Genomic DNA, 14,718 nt, shown 5'->3' on the forward strand with positions numbered 1-14,718 from the left:
CATGCAATTGACTGACAAAGGTACACAGATTAATGTGAGGCATTGTGCTATGCCGCAGAGTGTTCTCTCAAATTCTTGTTTATCATGCTTATTTCCATCAAAATGAATCTTTCTAAACGGACCATACTTTCATTGCCCATTCTCTACACTCGTCAGTCCCTTTAGGAAGCTTTGTCCGAGTTAGCTCGTACAAAGCTTTGTTGCATTTGCTGGGACAAATACAGTGAAAGATGCTTGCTCTACAAAAGTTCCGTTATGCTCAATGCAATTACTTTTCCCACCAAGCAATGCATGGGAGTGGCCATCGCACTTCTGAAGGTGGAGGCCGCAGCCCTGGCCACTTGGTGAGGATGCCTGCCCCCTACACTGCGTTCAGCACCCCCAGAGCCAACTCTGCTGGCAGTGGTGTTGGCAGAGGCAGAAGTGAACCGGTGACCTGCAGCCGGTCCATTGTCATCCAAGACGTGTGGGCCTCTAACCTGGAGGATGCTTTCCACACCATCAGGCACATGGTCCAGCGGTACAACTACATTGCCATGGACACAGAGTTTCCAGGGGTGGTGGCACGCCCTATTGGGGAGTTCCGCAGTGCAGCAGATTACCAGTATCAACTTCTTCGATGCAATGTAGACCTGCTCAAGATCATCCAGCTTGGTCTCACCTTTCTCGATGAAGCTGGCAATACAGCCCCAAACTGCTGCACCTGGCAGTTCAACTTTAAGTTCAATCTTATGGAAGACATGTATGCACAAGACTCAATCGACCTACTAACTAACTCAGGCATACAGTTCATGAAGCACAAAGAGGATGGCATTGACCCGTACGAGTTCGCACAACTTTTCATGACTTCGGGTGTGGTCTTCTCTGAGAATGTCAGGTGGCTCACTTTTCATAGTGGGTACGACTTCGGTTACTTGCTCAAGTTGTTGACTTACAAGCACCTTCCTGCAGATGAGATTGAGTTTTTTGAACTTCTGCAGATCTTCTTCCCAGCCATCTATGATGTCAAGTATCTCATGAGGGGCTGTAGAACCCTACGAGGAGGCTTACAGGATGTAGCCAACCAACTTCGCGTGGAACGTGTTGGACAGCAGCATCAGGCAGGCAGTGACAGCTTGCTCACTGCCGCGGCCTTTTTCAAGATGCGACAAGTGTTCTTTAACAACACCATTGATGATGCCAAGTACTGCGGGCATCTCTATGGCCTGGGCCCATCATTCAGCTCGAATGGTGGTAGCTTGTACATTGTTGAGTATGACGATTGCACTGCCCAGCCTGCATCCTCCTTCACAAAATTTGTATCTTGATGGCCTTCGTGGTGCTTACCACCAGTGCACCTGCTCCTCTTCGAAAGAGCCCAGCTGTGCTGTGTTGACTCTGCATACCTAATCAGGACCACCGGTGTGTGTTTCTCAATGTCGCGCTCCCTCCTGCCGTGAACTCTGCCCTCACAGTTGCTCCACACATGTTCTCCGTCTGCCTTCACACCAGTCTTATGCACTGCACCACTTTCCTGGTGATCTCATCTCTTTTCTCTATATTCCACCCTCATCCGGAAAAAAAAATTTGTTGTTCTTCTTGCACTAAGTCTCTCTTATGGTGGGAAAACCGGGCAAATCTCGTGCTGTGCCATATGTGCGTGCGAGGATAAGTACTCTGCCGTTAAACCAGTCAATGTAAGTAAACCTCTCAAGGGTTGTCGCTCTCAGCAAACCTTCTCTTGAAGTCTTTCCGAGAATGAGGTTGCGCACAGCCCCCTAATCGCATCTAGCCAATTGCCTGTGCTTCGCTGGGCCAACATCTCCAGGGCCGGGATAATGACCCGATGCCATTACTTGTTGCGCTTTGTCGGTGGTCAGTGTGCACCGTAAACAGCTACTAATTCGAATGCAAGTCCGCAGGCCTGTTTTCGCAAATCGGCCGGTCTCCACAACAGTGAACGCGACGTGAGCAAGTGTCCCCCGCAAAGCGGCATGCGTCCCTCAAATGAAGCATGTGAAGCGAAGCATGTGTGCGAAGCGTGACCACGCTCTGAACAGCTAGGGCTCTCCTCTTCCCTGCTAACAGCACTTGTGAAGTGTAGATGGATACATGGCAGGCAATTGAAAGAGGCATTGCGTGCTTTTTCTTTATTTCTGGGGGGGAGCCGGGGGGCAGCAGTCTCTCTTGACAGTACCTAACTTTACTGGTGTGGCTGCCACTGGAACTTTGCTCGGGAAGAAAAAAGGAAGGAGGGGGGGGGGGGGGCGCCAGGAAACGAAAAATAAATTTGATGTGAAGCTCGGTTCTGATATGGCAATAGGCAAAGGGAAATACTTCGCATTTGGTAGTCAGTCAAGGAACTGAGAGGTGTTTCCATTAAAATCATCCCCGTGTGTGTGTGCGTGTGTGCATGTGCGTGTGTGTGTGTGTGTGCACGCGCGCAATTAGCAAATTATTACAATGAACACTTTCAATGTTGAATTTAGGCTTATTTGTAACTGCATAATTGAAGTCTGCCAGACTCGAACAACTATCCGCTCGAACCTCTCGTTCGTGCCAGGAAAGTATCAAACTTAGGGGGAAAAAAATGCACAGCTCCCGTATTTCTTGGTCGATATACTAGGCCAGGAAAATTGCTCGTTGTCTTAATAGAATCGGTTTATCTGTTTTATTCACGCCGTTTCCTTTGTTTTTCACCGGTGTTATGCACATATAGTCATTGTTTTGAACAGCTGCAAGTTTACAATCTTTTTCTTTTTTTTCTTCATAGTGTTGTTACAAGTTGTGACAGATATGAAATACAAAAGGAAGTCGTCCCATAGTCAGAGACTGTATTGGGACCTCCGGTGAAGGTTATATGGTGAGAAAAATGACTATATGGCAGCAAAATAAAGCAAAACCATGGTATTAGCATACTGGTCTAATAGGCATAAAAAAAATATAGGAAGAATAAGTGAAGCAGAAATAAACAAGAAAATACAAGTGCGAAGTATGTACAAGCTGTACGTATATCATATGTTAACTGCACACAAATAACAAGCATAACGAGAAAGCACAGATATGTTCCAATACAAATACACATCAACTGATAAACAAAATTGCAAAAAAAGTATGAGCAATATACATGGAAATAAGCTAGGGTGCCAACCTAGAGAAAATGATACGCAGTGAGCAAAACCAAAAAATGAAAGTTAGGTACAGCATTTAGAGCAAATATGTGCAAGCATTTGTGATTGTGGGGCATCTTGTGATCTTGCTTCCTGTTTTGATCGGTTTAGTATCTCACAGAATGGTACGTGGTGACAGGATGTATTGCTGCGTGATGAGATCTTAAAGTGACAATGCAGATATCAGGATAACTTTTCAATTAATGGCTTCACATGGCATGTTGCAATTGCAGCACTGGAATTATAACCTTTTGCTAGAAACTCTGCTTAGCGCCAGTTTGGAGAAATTAGTGCTTAAATTCTGCAGTGGAATGCATTGCTACTCCAGTGAATGATTCCTCACTATGGGAAAAATGCAGTATGCAAAACTGTTAACTGGAACCGCAGTACTTCAGTACGTGTTTCTCGAAACCTGTGCTAGGCACTGAGTTTCCAGCAAGAAAAGCTTATGCTTTCAGTACGTGTTTCCCGTAAATACTGCAATTGCAGCATGCCATCTGACGCCATTCATTGTAATGTTAACTGGTGAAAATTTTAAATGAGAAACCTCAATGGCGATTATCGCAGAAACTTGAATGCCCTACACTGCTATTAAGCTTGGTCAACAAGGATAGTCACTGTCTCAAATCCCGTTTTTAATAATCGGAGACAAGCGTCGCTGAAATGCGCCGTCATTTGTGCCTCGATTGCCATGTATACCAGATGAGCTATACCGGCAAGAGCGGGAGGCCATGGTTAGTGTGTACTTATAACTTATTCTAATGTGTACTTAGTGATGCAATGCAGTTTTAAAAAAAGGTATGACGTTCAATGGCTCTTGGAAATAAGGAAAATTAACAAGGCTGGTCCTGGCAAAATGAGGAGTAAGAGAGATTGTGGGAATGACGGGATACTGAAGGGAGAGCCTCCTTCACTATAGTTTTGCTGGGATGCCGTGCTCGCCGTATGACACACTGGAGTCGCCGGGCCATTATGTCGAGAGAACAGCTATATCTGTCTGCGTAGTCGTAGTCTTTGCGTTGTTTGTATTGCAGTATGTATCATAGCACAGGTCCATCGAACTGGTTTGGATGCGTGAAGATTACCCATCGAAGTGGTTAAACAAAATGCTAAAAGATATGTCTTATTTCATTTCGTCTACGGGCTATGAAAATCGGTGACATCAACTAATTATTGAATGCATGCTCACACAAACATGCGTGTGTACAGGGTGTCCAAGCTAACTTTAGCCAGAGTTAAAAATATGTGAATGCCACGTAGCTGGACAGAACCAAGGTACTGTTTGCCATCGCTTCGAGACGCCCAAATTATTTTTTCATTTTGCCTAATTAGATAATTAGTCTGAATTACTTAACTTCTGAAATATTATTAGATGAAAAGTATCAATGAGAAGCTTGCAGAGCAACATGTAAAACTCCCGATACAGCTTTCTGTTGCTAAATGCGTGTTACATAGAAGTGTTTTTTTTTAGCATGAAAGAAGCTTGCAAATGCATGCAAAATTGCCGTGCGACTGACCGCTCGAGGCACTTAGCATGTATTCGCAGGCTTCTTCGCGCTTGGAAAACCTTTCCTGTAGCACGTATGCAGCGACGGAAAGCTGTATTGGGAGTTTTCCATATTGCTCTATAAGTTTCTCATTGAAACTTTTCATCTAATTATAATACTTGAGAAGTCGATCAATTGATTAATGCTAACTAACTAATTAGGCAGAATGAAAAAAATAATTTGAGCATCTCCAAGCGACGGCAAATGACAGTACCTTGGTTCTGTCCAGCTACGTGCCAGCATTCACATGTTTTTGAACTCTGGCTAAAGTTAGCTAGGACACCCTCTATATGAACAAGGAAGGGAACCGAGGGGCCCGATTTTTGTTAGTAGCCACAGAATATGAAGACAACAGATAATGAAGCCATGCTAGGAAAGCATAGAGGAAATTATTCCTAGTTTTAATTGAAATGTAGAAATAATGTAAGAGAAAGTGCGCGCGCGCGTGCGTGCGTGTGCGCGCGCGCGCGTGTGTGTGTGTGTGTGTGCGCGTGCGTGCGTGCGTGCGTGCGTGTGTGTGTGTGTGTGATAATTGCGGATTACCATTGCAGCAAAAGAAAGGCTGAAAATGCGTCAGTGATAATTGTGTTTATGATTACAGTGATTATCAATCAATCATGGTGAATTGTTAGGGATTGGTAATTTATTATTTATCCGGACTCGTCCCCCCAGCATTAAGTTGATGATAGCAAGGCTGCTTTTCAAGGATGGTTAGCCGGCGTCAAGGAACTTGTAATTTCGACAGAGGCCGCGGTGCCTTTCTTCTCTTCACCTAAAGCGCAAATGAGGTGTTTGGAGTTACCATTGTAACGGGGTTGCTTCGCTGTGCATTGCCGCAATGCTGCGCATGCTCTAATACCTCGGGTAAGTGAAAAGCCAGCACTCTCACCTTGATTTATGGATCAGAAGCCGACGTCCTTTGCTTAATTCCTGGTCTGTCAGCTACCACAGTAGTGCATTTGTGGTTATAAATTCATTATTCGTCGCGAGCGCGAAAGGAACATAGGCACATCGTGCAGCATCCGTTGCTGTGCCAGAAAGAAAACTTGGCCTCAGCTGCTGTTTTGTTGGATTTGCCAGTGTACGTTCAGCCATCGGTGCCCGCTTTCAAAAGTGAGCGAGGAAATACCGTACTTTGTGTTCCTTTCCGCCTCCTCCCACCGGTGAATACGCTTATGATGAAAACGGTACGTATCAGGCGTGTAAGTGTACTATTTGTATACATGTACAGTTTTTTGTTTATAGTGGTGATCATTGTTTCATACTGAGGTCTTTGCTTGCTCCCTTATGTAATACCCCGCAAGGGGTCTTTAAGGGTTAATAAATTACGATGATTATGACATTGCAGTGTACGTTTTAATTTTGCCTGAGCATGCCTGGAGTCATCCAGGTGCGCCAGAGAGGCGGTGCTCTCTCCCTGTGGGTAGGGTGCGTGGTAGGGCGTCTCGATGTCCTCCTCGCCCCCTGCTCCGAGCGGGGCAGGAAGTGCGCGTTCAGGCACCCTACACGTGACAGTTTGTTAGGGACCCTGGCGTACCTGACAACCACGCTTCTCTCTCTCTCTGTCTCCCCCCCACCTTCATTTGGGCCAGTAATCCCATTCCCTGCTGAAGCCACAGGCCAGGCCTTGCATCAAATACATTAATTAACTATTATGGCCATTTCTATCGTGTTCTCTTTGCGTACGTGCATCTAGAGCAACTCGACAGCCTTCCCGATGAAAGGTAAAAAGTTGCGGTACGTTATCATGCCCGGCTTTCTGAATTCTGAAACGATTCACTGTTCCACACAGTTGATCAGTTAATGATGAGACTCACTGTTGGCAACAGATTTTCAGAGCTCACCCAACAGAATTCCTTTGAAATTTATATGTTCTCTTTATTTGGAAATGAGCAGTGCTGCAGGTTTTGTCTATCCCCTTTGCATATATGATAGTCAATTTTTACACCCTAACAGAGGGTGTCTACGTTTCACTGCGATAGCAATTATATGAACACTCTAGGCTGCCGTCGGCGCCATTGTGAGGTTCCGATTAAGTCCGAGGACGATAAAATCGTCGACGCGCGCCGTATATGCTGTAAGTGCGAGTGAAAACGTGTGATGGTGAGCGGTTGATCGGCTCAATCTCGCGCACGCAAGTGAGAAAAGCGGGGAAGGAGCGCGCTGTCTTCCGTCGCGCGCAAGGCTCCGGGGGTGAGGGAGGGGGGCGCATTCCACTCCCGGTGGCCGCGCGTGCTCGCCGGGGACGCTCCATCTCGAAAGCCATCTGCGACGGGGACAGAGTCCGCCCGTGCGCTGTGTTTTCGCGGTTTAGTTCGCGTTCGTGCGAGGCGCAGCGCGAAGGTCAATTCGCTCGCTGCTGCTGCCGCGCTTCCTCACTCCAGCGTTTTCGACAGCGATTTTCCGCGGTCACTGAGATGGTGTTCATGCTTGCTTGTGCGCGCGTGACACGTCATCAGTGGCGTAGCAACAGGGGGGGCCGGGGGGCCGTGGGCCCCGGGTGCAAGGGGCCAGTGAGGGGGGGGGGTGTCATATACGTCTGAAGGCACCTCTCTTTCCGCCGGCTACACCCGGAGAGGGGGGTGACAGAAGACCTATGGGCCCCGGGTGCCAGACGACCTAGCTACGCCACTGCACGTCATGCTTGTTTAGTTGGCATGCCTATAAATACAAGATTATACGGCCGATAAATCTATCCTCGGCCTCCTCGATCCTTATCCTCCTAGCTCGGCCTCCTCCCTTTAGAATTTGTAGAGGGAATCAAATACATGATACTGCATTGCCATTGCCAAAGATGCTGCGAACGAATTCTTGAACGCTACGCACTGCCAAGACAAGTAAAATATGTATTTTTTAAATAACGGCATATATTCCTGTGTCCCCAAAAATTGTGCCATAAATAACTGATATCAATGCTTCCATGTTTTTGTCTATTTAATAAAGAAAATATCACACGAACTTAAGAAGCATATCAGCTCGAAACCAGCAAACCAGCGCATGCCGCTGATATTAAAAACGTAAAGGCCATGAAATGAACAAGTCGAAGACCGGGCACATACCCACCCCCCGAAACTAAGCGGCATACCCTCCCTCTCCCCGCCCACGCCACCACTCCTCACACACATTTCTAAAGCGCCGACAGATCAATCTTCGGCGGTCAACATTTTGCTGCCTTTTACAGCGAAAGCTATGTATGACTAACCTTCCGTAGTTATTTACGCGTAGTTTTGGCCCACCATTGCACTACCCTCTGGATGGACCCACGTGTGCGGAGCGCTCATGGAACGCCTGCTTCACCCCCGCCGCGGGTGGGCCCGGTATTGCACTATCTTCAGTATCGGCCACGTATGGGGAGTGCTTAACGCCTGCTTCACTTTTGCCACGGGTCGACCCGGCATTGCACTACCGACCCGCGGCGGAGGGGAAGCACTTTGCTTTTGGTTTGCGAGCTTTGACTGTCGTCAGCTCCCGCTGCCATTCAGTCTTCACGGAGTGGAATGGATGTCAGTTTTTTCACTCTTTTTTAGATGGCGGTAGTTATCGGCATCTCCTGGGGTGTGAAGGCCAGCTTTCTCATCGATCCAGTGCCCGCGCGATTAATTTGAGATGAGTTCAGTTGTTGTCATCTATTCAACGATCACGCGCATCGCTGTTGCTTCGTTAGTTCAACCTTCCTTGTTTAGACTGGTCCAGGGACCAGGAAAGGTATTCGGTTCGTAGTCGGCTGGTCTGTATGGTGGAACGAGTTGCGGCCGGAGAAAACGCCACTTGCGTTTAACTTTTCCTTTTGCTTCATTATTTCCTCGAGTTACGGTTCGCCGCGACGCTGGCAGATCCTCGGAACCATATACCCTCGTCTGTATTTGATTTGATATGGGTTAGGGCAGGAAATAAAACAATGCTAAACAAAGTCAATCATCAAGACCCCGCAATAACCGTTAAACCCATCAGCAGTATGACTGTCGCCCGTTACCTCGTCTGGCTTTTCCCTAATTGTACAGCACTTTTCGTGAAAAATTGGCAACTGGAAACAAGAGTCGCAAGGATTTGAGAAATTAAGCGCTGTACCAAGGGAGACAGCCAATTAAAGCAACAGCCAAACAGGACGCAAAAGCGAAAATTAACAAATTTAACCGTTGTTTGTGAAAATATTTATGGATCAACATCATATATATATAGTATAAGGAAGTAGAGAAAACGCGGCCGGAAGTGAAGAATGATGCCGTGTGTGTGATGACGCTTCTGCATTAATCAGTCGAGCCGCCTGACGTGCCACTTCACTGCTGTGCTAATGTGGGTGTTTTACTAACTTTCCGCGGTGGGGGCAGTACGTCTAGAACCGTAGCGTCCTGCGCTCTACGCGGTTGTGCGGGTCTGGCGGCCACGCATCCTTACGCAACTTCCCAAATAACAACACGAATCGGTTTTGGCACTTAAATTGGTAGAGCAGTAGACGAGGGATACAAAAGAACGGTGATTGTTGAACATGCCTGTCGAGGACAAATATTTTATTGAAACTTTGTCATTCAAAAACCTTGTTTGCATCTTTGTACCGGTGGCGTAGCCAGAAATTTCGTTCGAAGGGGGCTCACTTTGCAGCTCGGCCTGCGCCTTATAAAATTAGTCGAGGGATCAATATATATATATATATATATATATATATATATATATATATATATATATATATATATGTGTGTATGTATGTATGTCTGTCATTCAACAACCTTGTTTACATTTTTGTACATATGCAACGACCAGGGGAAAATCTCAATGACGCTTTCCTTTGTTAGAATGTATTGCGCAGGAGCAGCTGTCACCAGTTGTGCATTGCGAGTAATTGCTCCGAAATTATAGTCGCAACAGAGAGCACATATAAAAAGCAGGAGTTCTGCAACATATACGAGGGCGAGTCAAATGAAAGTGAGCTAATGCGAATATATGACAAACGGGGTACTTTATTTAAAAGTAGTCACCATGAGTATTTAGACACTTGTCCTATACGAGTCGCGTAATTCCCGTCTCATAAAACTGCTTGGGTTGCTACCTCGAAAATCTGTAAAGGACTACACGTCATCTTCCGACACGAATCTGGTTCCCTTGAGCAGTTTCTTCAAGTTTTACCAAATGTGGAAGACGCAAGGCAACAGGTCTGGGCTGCATGAGGGATGTTGCAGCATTTCCCACTTGAACTTTGCCAGTTTTGTATTAACCACATCAGCGACGTGGGAACGGGCAATGTCGTGTAGCAAGATGTCCCCAATGCTCGATTTTCCATGTCGTTTGTTCTTAATTGCGACACGCAGCCGATCCGATCTTTCACAATATCTGAAACGATTGAGAGTCTCTCCAGGTTTATAAAATTCGATCAATAGTGGCCCCTAACGATCTAAAAAGAAGTCAACGCTTTTGCGGCATAAATGACGGCCTTTTGTTTTCTTTCCTTGGGAGTGGTGAATTCAAATGTTTCCACTGTAAGCTTTGCCGTAGTGTTTCAGGCTAGTAGTAGCGGCACCATGAGTCATCCCCGGTCACAATTGCAGACAGAAAGTCGTCACCCTCATCTGGGGTTCTTTGACGTGCACTTAAATCTAAGTACACGGGTGTTTTCGCATTTCGCCTCCATCGAAATGCAGCCGCCGTGACCGGGATTCTATTCCCCCGACCTCGTGCTCAGCAGCCGAACACCATAGCCACTGAGCCACCACGGCCTTTTCAATTGTGTTGGGGGTGATTGCACGGTGGCTTTGGCCCGGCCGTAGATCGTCTTTGTAACTTTCATGTGCTTCTTTGAACAGTTTGCTACAACGCTTCACAGTGGCCAATGACACGCAATGTTCAACGCATACGGCAGCCATACGGCGAATAATTTCTTTTTGGGAAACATCTTCATTTGTCAAAAACCTCACGACACCAACCTGCTCAACTTTTGAAGTGTTCATTATGTCACGCAGCCATGTTCAACCCCGTGTATGACAGCATTAAAGAACATTTAACCTCACCTCTGCATGTCACTTGTAAATGACATGCGTATGTGCTGCGCGCATGCCTCGAAAATAATGAACCGAACCATTATTGCGTGGGGCGGGTTGTCTCACTTCCATTTGACTCGCCTTCGTACATTAGAAATGCGAAGATACAATGGAATATACAAATGTGAAGATACAGCTTGATACAGGGCAAAAAATTGTCACTGGAAACAATGTTCACTGCTCATATGCACAAAACCTCGCAACAAGATATTCAAATATACGCATAAGTCACCAATAAATCTACGTACCTAAGAAAAAGTCACTATATATAATGCGTCAAACAAGGCAAATAAACATGTTGCGCAACCACAGATTCACAGATCACAGCACCCCCCCCCCTCCCTCCACTCCCAAAATGTATCGCGTGCGACGGAAGGCGGCGCGCTTCCTCCCCGCTTTTCTCCTTTGCGCACACAAGACTCAGCCACCATCGTCGGCTCACCCCCTCCCCCCCCCCCCCCCGTACGCTTTCACTCGCACATAGAGCATGCGGCGCGCGGTCACGATGTTATCGCCCTTGGCCGTTATTTATACGGAACATGAGGGCAACGACAGGAATGCGCCTGGATTCTTCATAGAGCTGCTATCGCAATAATAAAATAGTATCCGGCAACTGAAGCGTCCCGCCGCCCATTACTTTCCGCAAAAGAAGTAACAAAATCGAACTTTCACCATGCGAAAATTCGCTGCGCCGCAACAATGTCTTTTTTTTGTGTGTGGGTGGAGGGTGGCGAAATAGAACAACGCAAAGGAAAGCATGCTGGCTACAATCGAATGCCTACTTTGGGCACCTAGCGTGGCTACCGAAGGAATATCGAAGAAGACATGTGACGCTTGGTCCACAGAAAACCATACGCGTACTGCTCGGTATCCTACACCGGCGAGACAAAATTTTCCGGAGAGGTTGCGCTCAAGCGAACGCGTTGCAATCCATCGAGTCCCCGCATTGCTGGCGGCGAGCGACTATGCATCGTTTCTTTTTCTCGTCTGCTAGCCAGAAAGCGTCCAAAACTCTGCCAGGCGAAAATGCAGTCGGCCAGAGAAAAACACGCATCCAAGGGCGCCGCGCGGTTATCGATGCAGCACGGGAAAAACGCATGCGCTCTGGCTGGATCGGCAGCCCGCGGGTTGCGAGAAAAAAAAAAGAAAAATAAATGAGAAAGAGACTCAATATATCCTCGCGAATAAAAGTCTAAGTAGAAAAATAAATAAGAACTTAGTTACAATGGTGGTTTTAGTGTCTTGACATGGATGCTTTGGCGCAGGTGAAAAAAAGTTTATATTCTTTTCTGTGACCTGACGGCACAAATGAACCACCACAACGCTTTGTCTCATCGGACCTCGCTGCGTGCTTTGTCAACTTGTCTGATAGTATGTTGATTTGGCTTGTCTCGTTGTACGGCCCGATGTGCGACTTTAGAAAAGTCGATGCACCTTTGGCGTGAAATGTTTACAACAGCATTAAACCAAAAGAGTTCCGGAATTGAAAATCTAAAGCACGACTTTGAACATGTCAATGGACCTTTCGCATCAAAATGTTATGAGAACTTTATACCCACAACGTTTCAGAATTGAAATCCAAGCGCTCCGTAGATTCCGCGGCCTCCGCGAGATGCCGAGACGAGCCCGCTCGCCTTCAAAACGCCCTTGAAATTTTGTGCCCGGTGGGGCTCCTTGCGTTACGATATGTGACTCCCGATGCATGGGCGTTGCCCCGAAATCCAGCCCGATTTAGCAATGTTCGGGCTAAAATGTCTTTTCGAGCGTGAATTAAGGACATTCTAGACAAAATCGAGCATGATTTCTGGCGCCGGGAGTTGTTTTGGTCGGCGGCACATGACAGCACGAAAAAATTTCGGGGTGGGGGGGAGCTGAAGCCCCATAAGCCCCCTCCCCTGGCTACGCCCCTGCTTTGTACATATGCAACCGCCAAGATAAAATCTCAATGACGCTGTCCTTTGTTCCAATGTATTGCGCAGGAGCAGCTGTTACTGTTCGTGTACTGTGATTAATTACAGAGAGCAAAGCAGGAGTTCTGCTAAATATACGAGGGCGAGTCAAGTGTAAGTGAGCAAATGCGAATATATGACAAACGAGGTACTTTATTTAAAAGTATTCTCCATGAGCATTTAGACATTTGCTCCACTGACTAACGAGTCGCGTAATTCCTGTCTCGTGGAACTTTATCGGTTGCTGCTTCAAAAAGTCTGTAACTGACCCTTTCACGTCATCGTCCGACACGAATCTGGTTCCCTTGAGCTGTTTCTTCAATTGCCCCAAAATGTGGAAGTACCAAGATGACAGGTGTGGGCTGTATGGCGGATGCTGCAGCGCTTCCCACTTAAGGTTTGCCAGTATTGTGTTAATCACATCAGCGATGTGGGGACGGGCATTGTCGTGGAGCAAGATGACTCCATTCGCCAATTTTCCACGCCGTTTGTTCTTGATTACGACACGCATCCGATCCGGCATTGCACAATATCGGAAGCGATTGATAGTATCTCCAGGTTTAGCAAATTCGATCAGTAATGGCCCCTGACGGTCGAAAAAAAAAAAAAGTCAACACCTTTCCGCCAGAAATGACGGCCTTTGCTTTCTTTGGGCGTGGTGAATTCGAATGTTTCCACTGTGAGCCTGGCCGTCGTGTTTCAGGCTCAGAGTAGTGGCGCCATGATTCGTCCCCGGTCACAATTGCAGACAAGAAGTCGTCACCCTCATTGTTATACCGAATCAAATGAGTCAAGGCAGCGCCGAACCTCTCCGTCTTCTGGCGGTGGTTCAAAATGTTGAGCATTCATCATTGCGCGCACAAGGGCCGATAACCGAAATGTTCATGAATTATGGTGTGAACCAAACCGTGACTGATGCTCACAAGCTCTGCCAGTTCATCGATGCTTATCCCCCGTTCTTGTCTAATTAGCTCATCAATCTTTGAAATTGTGTTTGGGGTGATTACACGGTGGCTTTGGCCCGGCCTTGGATCGTCTTTGCAACTTTCACGTCCTTCTTTGAACAGTTTGTTCCGACGCTTCATAGGCGCCAATGAAATGCATTGTTCAACGTACACGGCAGCCATACTGCAACAGTGTATTATGGGATCATTAAAGAACATTTATCCTCACACCTCTGTGTCACTTGTAAATGAGAGATGCCTGTGTGCGACGCGGATGCCTCGCAGATAATGAACCGAACCCGTAAGCCCCCCTTCCCCCATCTGGCTACGCCGCTGGTAGCGAGAACAAGAAAATTGTGGTCTTCGAGAATAAAAGTCAACGTAAAAAAAAATATGAATGTAGCTACCTTCTCTGGCTTTAGTGTCTTGACATAGATGCTTTGTTTGGCGCAGGTGAAAAAAATGTTGGTATTCTTTTCTGCGACATGACGGCACAAATGAACCACCACAACGCTTCGTCTTATCGGACCTCGCCGCGTGCTTTGTCATCTTGTCTGATATATAGTGTGTTGACGGGGCTTGTCTCGCTGTATGGTCCGATGTACGACTTTAGAACAGTCCATACACCTTTGGCGTCAAATCTCTGGATTAATTTTGACCACGTAGGCTGGGGGCTGGGTTGCAGCGGCGGGTGCGTTTTCTTCCTGCATGGCGTGTTGCGATGCCGCCGCATTCGCCATAGCCACCTTTCGCGAGCCATGGACGCGTCTCGATAAATTCGCACAGTTTCGATCTTTATTCGTGCTGTCGTTGTGTGTGCGCTAGCTTCTTCCCCGAAGTGGCGCGCTCGACTAAGTGTATACTGTTAAGAATGGCGAGCTGCCAAACAAGATTGCCACACAGTTACGACAGGGCGACACGACGCGCATCTCCCCCTCACCGTCGCTGCAGCTGGGAGGCGTTCGAAGAAGCGGCCTTTGTGGTGAAATCCGCCTCCTTCCTCCAGCCCCTTCGACATTGTGACGGAACTAGTTCGGTGTATGAACAATGATTCCGGAGTTCCCCAACGCGGAGCTGATTTGACACGCATGGACAAGCTG

At 47.1% G+C, this 14,718-nt stretch overlaps 2 protein-coding genes across 12 annotated transcripts in view; both read left to right on the top strand.

Annotated features, from left to right (window-relative positions):
* LOC135909972 (CCR4-NOT transcription complex subunit 7-like) overlaps positions 1-1,583 on the top strand; it is a 35,408-nt gene extending 33,825 nt beyond the window's left edge. For all 11 annotated transcript variants that reach the window (XM_065441977.2, XM_065441975.2, XM_065441981.1 and 8 more), the window contains one exon: positions 286-1,583. In XM_065441977.2, the coding sequence (XP_065298049.1) occupies positions 286-1,307 (1,022 nt within the window). In that variant the 3' untranslated portion in view covers positions 1,308-1,583. The remainder of the gene's footprint in view (positions 1-285) is intronic.
* The window catches only part of LOC135909971 (uncharacterized), a 250,532-nt gene that overhangs the window by 47,145 nt on the left and 188,669 nt on the right, over positions 1-14,718 (top strand). The window lies entirely within an intron of this gene.

The sequence above is a fragment of the Dermacentor albipictus genome, chromosome 1 (assembly GCF_038994185.2).
Source record: "Dermacentor albipictus isolate Rhodes 1998 colony chromosome 1, USDA_Dalb.pri_finalv2, whole genome shotgun sequence".
Lineage (NCBI taxonomy): Eukaryota > Metazoa > Arthropoda > Arachnida > Ixodida > Ixodidae > Dermacentor > Dermacentor albipictus.